At 21.4% G+C, this 7408-nt stretch overlaps 1 protein-coding gene across 1 annotated transcript; it reads left to right on the forward strand.

Moving 5' to 3' along the window:
* The first annotated feature begins 3327 nt into the window (after window positions 1-3327).
* Window positions 3328-4297, forward strand: LOC142228827 (27 kDa hemolymph protein-like). The gene has a single exon (XM_075299350.1). The coding sequence runs from the start codon at window positions 3373-3375 to the stop codon at window positions 4258-4260; it is 888 nt and encodes a 295-aa protein (XP_075155465.1). The 5' UTR covers window positions 3328-3372; the 3' UTR covers window positions 4261-4297.
* The last annotated feature ends 3111 nt before the right edge of the window (window positions 4298-7408 follow it).

A 7408-nucleotide genomic window follows, 5' to 3' on the forward strand; every position in this document is an offset into this window, starting at 1 on the left:
ATTTTTTCCCATATTGGAGTAAGTTGCAAAACGTTAGCCTATATTCTTGCAATCGGTTAATGTTTGGTATGGTGTTTCGAGGCCATACAGTTCGTCTATAGCTCTTTGTAGTGTCCTAATAAGATCTTTGTTGCCTTATCATGCGTTTTTAATTTCTTTAATATAGTAGACTAAAATTATGGATTCGATCTATTGGATTATCTCAAGCGTTGGAATGGTTTTGACGATAAGATAATCCATGCAATATTCCATGAAACTTTAGTGGTCAACTTCAGTATGAGCTATTTAATATTAGATTAGGTAAGATGGAATTGCAATATTGTTGTCATTAATTTACCCTTTTGGCGCTATTGGCGTTTTGGTGTTCTTTGCTCTTTACTGTGCCGAATGTCCAGCTTACCGTCGAACATAATTCCCAAGAATTTTGCCCATGCTCCAAAGGGAAGAATATCAATACCACTTGCGAAGTGCTTAACTATGAGAATCTTGACAAAATTTTCTATAGAAATAAAATTTTGAGAAAATTTTCTATAGAAATAAAATTTTAAGAAAATTTTCTATAGAAATAAAATTTTGTCAACATTTTCTATAGAAATAAAATTTTGACAAAAATTTTCATAGAAATAAAATTTTGACAAAATTTTCTATAGAAATAAAATTTTGACAAAATTTTCTATAGAAATAAAATTTTGTCAAAATTTTCTATAGAAATAAAATTTTGTCAAAATTTTCTATAGAAATAAAGTTTTGTCAAAATTTTCTATAGAAATAAAACTTTGAGAAATTTTTCTATAGAAATACAATTTTGACAAAATCTTCTATAGAAATAAAATTTTGTCTAAATTTTCTATAGAAATAAAATTTTGTCTAAATTTTCTATAGAAATAAAATTTTGAGAAATTTTTCTATAGAAATACAATTTTGACAAAATCTTCTATAGAAATAAAATTTTGTCTAAATTTTCTATAGAAATAAAATTTTGTCTAAATTTTCTATAGAAATACAATTTTGAGAAATTTTTCTATAGAAATACAATTTTGACAAAATCTTCTATAGAAAATTTTCAATAGAAATAAAATTTTGACAAAATTTTCTATAGAAATAAAATTTTGACAAAATTTTCTATAGAAATAACATTTTGACAAAATTTTCTAAAGAAACAAAATTTTGACAAATTTTTCGATTGAAATAAAATTTTGACAAAATTTTCTATAGAAATAAAACTTTGTCAAAATTTTCTTTAGAAATAAAATGTTGAAAAAAATTTGTATAGAAATAAAATTTTGAGAAAATTTTCTATAGAAATAAAATTTTGTCAAAATTTTCTCTAGAAGTAAAATTTTGAGAAATTTTTCTATAGAAATATAATTTTGAGAAATTTTTCTATAGAAATATAATTTTAAGAAAATTTTCTACAGAAATACAATTTTAACAAAATTTTCTATATAAATAAACTTTTGACAAAATTTTCTATAGAAACAAAATTTTGACAAAACTTTCTATAGGAATAATATTTTGACAAAATTTCTATAGAAATAAAATTTTGTCAAATTTTTTTAAAGAAATAAAATTTTGGCACAATTTTCTACAGAAATAAAATTTATTAATTATTTCTATAGAAAATTTGGCCAAATTTTATTTCTATAGATAATTTTGTAAACAAATTATTTTTTTAGAAAAGTTTGTCAAAATGTTTTTATTTCTATAGAAAAATTTGTCAAAATTTTATTTCAATCGAAAAAATTGTCAAAATTTTGTTTCTTTAGAAAATTTTGTCAAAATGTTATTTCTATAGAAAATTTTGTCAAAATTTGTTTTTCTACAGAAAATTTTGTCAAAATTTTATTTCTATGGAAAATTTCTATAAAACCAACAATTCTATAGAAATTTTTTTCAATATTTTATTTCTATAGACAATTTTGTAAAAAGTTTATTTTTATAGACAATTTTGTAAAAATTTTATTTCTATAGACAATTTTGTCAAAATTTTATTTCACTAGAAAATTGTGTCAAAATTTCATTTCTAAAGAAAATTTGGCCAAATGTTATGTCTATAGATAATTTTGTAAACAAATTATTTATATAGATTTAAATAGAAATATATAAATAAAATTTTTACAAAATTTTCTATAGAAATAAAATTTTGAGAAAATTTTCTATAGAAATAAAATTTTGTCAAAATTTTCTATAGAAATAAAAATTTGACAAAATTTTCTGTAGAAAAAAAATTTGACAAAATTTTCTATAGAAATAACATTTTGACAAAATTTTCTAAAGAAACAAAATTTTGACAATTTTTTCGATTGAAATAAAATTTTGATAAAATTTCCTATTGAAATAAAACTTTGTCAAAATTTTCTTTAGAAATAAAATGTTGAAAAAAAAATTGTATTGAAATAAAATTTTGAGAAAATTTTCTATAGAAATAAAATTTTGTCAAAATTTTCTCTAGAAGTAAAATTTTAAGAAAATTTTCTATAGAAATATAATTTTAAGAAAATTTTCTACAGAAATACAATTTTAACAAAATTTTCTCTATAAATAAACTTTTGACAAAATAAAATGTTGAAAAAAAAATTGTATTGAAATAAAATTTTGAGAAAATTTTCTATAGAAATAAAATTTTGTCAAAATTTTCTCTAGAAGTAAAATTTTAAGAAAATTTTCTATAGAAATATAATTTTAAGAAAATTTTCTACAGAAATACAATTTTAACAAAATTTTCTCTATAAATAAACTTTTGACAAAATTTTCTATAGAAATAAAATTTTGACAAAACTTTCTATAGAAATAAAATTTTGACAAAATTTTCTATAGAAATAAAATTTTGACAAAATTTTCTATAGGAATAATATTTTGACAAAATTTTATATAGAAATAAAATTTTGTCAAATTTTTATAAAGAAATAAAATTTTGGCAAAATTTTCTACAGAAGTAAAATTTTGCAAACATTTTAACAAAACTTTCTATAGAAATAAAATTTTAACAAAATTTTCTATAGGAATAAAGTTTTAACAAAATTTTTCTATAGAAATAAAATTTTTACAAAATTTTCTATAGAAGTAAAATTTTGACCACATTTTCTTTAGAAATAAAATTTTGACAAAATATTCCATAAAAATAACATTTTGCAAATTAGGACTTTTTTGTTGTTTTTTTGATAATGTTTTTTCGTTTCTTCGTTCGTCCCTCTTGATCTTATCGAAAACACATGGGCTCATAGATATCTTGAGAATTGATATTACCATCTGAGAAGTAGCATACACAGTGATAAGCATTTGTGTCGATTATATTGGTCAGTAGTATCCCACAAATTAGTAGAATTTAAATTGTCGACGGTCGTCTACGGTTAGGTGGTAAATTTTAAATTAATGGCCAATGTTTGGATTGTAGTATTCCTTGTCGCGGCAAGCGCTTTAGTTCATAAGGGAAATGCTCAAAATGTTATCAGTTTTGGCAATGAACTACAAGACTACTTATCACCTAAATTGGACAAATCAAAATTTACCCTGGCCTCAGCTAAAGATTTATTGGAGAAAAAATGCCAAAAAGTTTCAGTAAATGGAACCCATGGGCCCCAATATGAAAACTTCGAAAAGGCTGCTTATAAATTTTTCGACTGTGTCAGTGATATAGCTAATGTTACTGAAGTCTTGGAAGAAGCGGAACAGGCTCGTCCCACTGGCGATTTGGATCTGGTTATTATAAAATACTGTAAGAGATTACCGGAGGCCAAGAGATGTCTAGAGGATTTCAATGGCCAATTTTTGGTGTGCTTGACTCCAAATGAAAGAATTGAAAATTCCAATATGCTGCGGATATTCTTTTCTCTTCTGGATGCTCTTTGCGATAAAAATGGTGATGCCATATCATTATTCATAGCCGAGGAAGGGCCTGAATGTTTGGATGCCCATAGAGATGACATCATGGATTGCATGAATTCAACTTTTTCCGGATATTTTCCAAACGATATGCCCGAGGATTTGCCGGAATTGATTGTGGGTTCCAAAGAATGCATTGATTTCTATGACTTTGAGAAATGTGTGATAAAATATTTGGATACCTGCAAAGAGGTCACACCGTCTGGAATTGTGGAATCGGTATTTCGGTATTTACGTAGAGAGACCATATGCCAAGCGGAAATTGATAAGGCTCAATCTAAACATCAACGAAATGCGGCGTCGATACAATCGATGGTTAGCTGGTCAATGTTAGCAATATCCACTATTTTGTTGTTAGTGTTAAATGAGTTTGTTTGAGTGTTAAATAAATTTGAAAAGAACAAAAGAAGAAAAATGTGTTTACAAAAATTTTAATAATGTAGAATACCAACCAAGTAAAAATTCGACAAAAACAACTATATCGGATTTAAATTTTTATTTCAATTCGAAGCTAAAAATCGGTGTAAAAATTCGACATCGTGCAGCCAATGTGTCAACGTTTTATTCTTGTCCAGAAAAAACATAGAAAGACTTCTTCTCCTGCGAAGCACCGAGTACAGTCCAAAGTTTTATTTCTAAAGAAAGTTTTGTCAAATTTTTATTCCTATAGAAAAATTTTTCACAATTCTATTTTACTCCTATATAAAACGACAAAATTTTATTTCTATAGAAAATTTTGTTTCTATAGAAAATTTTGTCAAATTGTATTTCTATAGAAAATTGCATCAAAATTGCATTTTTACAGAAAATTTTGTCAAAATTGTATTTCTACAGAATATACAGAAAATATTATCAAAATTATATTCCTATAGAAAATTTTGTCAAAATTGTATTTCTATAGAAAATTTTGTCAAAATTTTATTTCTATAGAAAATTTTTGTCAAAATTTTATTCCAATAGAAAATTTTGTAAAATTTTATTTCTATAGAAAATTTTGTCAAAATTTTATTTCTATAGAAAATTTTGTAAAAATTGTATTTCTATAGAAAACTTTATCAAAATTTTATTTCTACAGAAAATTTTGTCAAAATTATATATCTATAGAAAATGTTGTCAAAAGGTTATTTCTATAAAAAATTTTGTCAAAATTTTGTTTCTATAAAAAGTTTTATCAATACTTTATTTTTATAGAAAATTTTGTTAACATATTATTTCTATAGAAAATTTTGTCAATTTTTTTTATAGAAAATTGTATCAAAATTTTATTTCTATAGAAAGTTTTAGCAAAATTTTATTTCTATAGAAAGTTTTAGCAAAATTTTATTTCTATAGAAAATTTTGTAATTTTTTTTTTATAGAAAATTGTGTCAAAATTTTATTTCTATAGAAAGTTGTAGCAAAATTTTATTTCTATAGAAAATTTTGTCAAAAGTTTTTTTTCTATAGAAAATTTTGTCAAAAGTTTTTTTTTTTGTAGAAAATCTTGTCAAAATTTTACTTCTATATAAAATTTTGTCAAAATATTATTTCTACAGAAAATTTTGTCAACATTTTATTTCTATTGAAAATTTTGTCAAAAATTTTATTTATATAGAAAATATTATCAAAATTATGTTTCTATAGAAAATTTTATCAATATTTTATTTCTATAGGAAATTTTGTCTAAATTTTATTTCTATAGAATATATGTCAAAATGATATTTCTATAGAAAATTTTGTCAAATTTTATTTCTATTGAAAATTTTGTAAAAATTGTATTTCTATAGAACATTTTACCAAAATTTTATTTCTACAGAAAATTTTGTCAAAATTTTATATCTATAGAAAATGTTGTCAAAATTTGATTTCTATAGAAAATTTTGTCAAAATTTTGTTTCTATAGAAAGTTTTGTCAAAATTTTATTTTAATCATTGTAAAAAAACAACAAGAACAAAACCAAACGAAATTTTATTTTTATGGAAAATTTTGTCAAAATATTTTTTCTATAGAAAATTTTGTCAAATTTTTTTATAGAAAATTTTGTCAAAATTTTATTTCTATAGAAAGTTTTAGCAAGATTTTATTTCTATAGAAAATTTTGTCAAAATATAATTTCTATAGAAAATTTTGTCAATTTTTTTATAGACAATTGTGTCAAAATTTTATTTTTATATAAAGTTGTAGCAACATTTTATTTCTATAGAAAGTTTTGTCAAAAGTTTTTTTCTATAGAAAATCTTGTTAAAATTTTACTTCTATAGAAAATCTTGTCAAAATTTTATTTCTATAGAAAATTTTGCCAAAATTTCATTTCTATAGAAAATTTTGTCAAAATTTCATTTCTTTAGAAGATTTTGTCCAAAATTTGGTTTTATAGAAAATTTTGTCAAAATATTATTTCTACAGAAAATTTTGTCAAAATTTTATTTCTATTGAAAATTTTGTCAAAATTTTATTTCTATAGAAAATTTTACCAAAATTTTATTTCTACAGAAAATTTTGTCAAAATTTGTTATTTATTTATATAGAAAATTTTAGCAATATTTTATTTCTATAGAAAATTTTGTCAAAATTTTATTTCTATAGAATAAATTGTCAAAATGATATTTCTATAGAAAATTTTGCCACATTTTATTTCTATAGAAAATTTTGTCAACATTTTATTTCTATAGAAAATGTTGTCAAAATTGCATTTCTATAGAAAATTTTACCAAATTTTATTTCTACAGAAAATTTTCTCAAAATTTTATATCTATAGAAAATGTTATTTCTATAGAAAATTTTGTCAAAATTTTGTTTCTGTAGAAAGTTTTATCAAAATTTTATTTTAGTCATTGTAAAAAAAAACAACAGGAACAAAACCAAATGAAATTTTATTTTTATAGAAAATTTTGTCAAAACATTATTTCTATAGAAAATTTTGCATTATAGAAAATTGTTTTATAGAAAATTGTGTCAAAATTTTATTTCTATAAAAAGTTTTAGCAAGATTTTATTTCTATGGAAAATTTTGTCAAAATATAATTTCTATAGAAAATTTTGTCAATTTTTTTTATAGACAATTGTGTCAAAATTTTATTTCTATAGAAAGTTGTAGCAAAATTTGATTTCTATAGAAAATTTTGTCAACATTTTATTTCTGTAGAAAATTTCGTCAAAATTTTTTTTCTATAGAAAATTTTGCCAAAATTTCATTTCTATAGAAAATTTTGTCAAAATTTTATTTCTATTGAAAATTTTGTCGAAATTTTATTTCTATAGAAAATTTTGTCAAAATTTTATTTCTATAGAAAATATTGTCAATATTTTATTTCTATAGAAAATTTTGTGAAAATATTATTTCTATAGAAAATTTTGACAAAATTTTATTTCTATAGAAATTTTTGTCAAATTTTGTCAAAATTTGATTTCTATAAAAAATTTTGACAAAATTTTTGTTTCTATAGAAAATTTTGTCAAAATTTTATTCCTATTGAAAATTGTGTCAAAATTTTATTCCTATTGAAATCGATTGAACGGTCACTTTACCTAATCTAACCTTCATTC

Source organism: Haematobia irritans, chromosome 3 (assembly GCF_050003625.1).
Source record: "Haematobia irritans isolate KBUSLIRL chromosome 3, ASM5000362v1, whole genome shotgun sequence".
NCBI lineage: Eukaryota > Metazoa > Arthropoda > Insecta > Diptera > Muscidae > Haematobia > Haematobia irritans.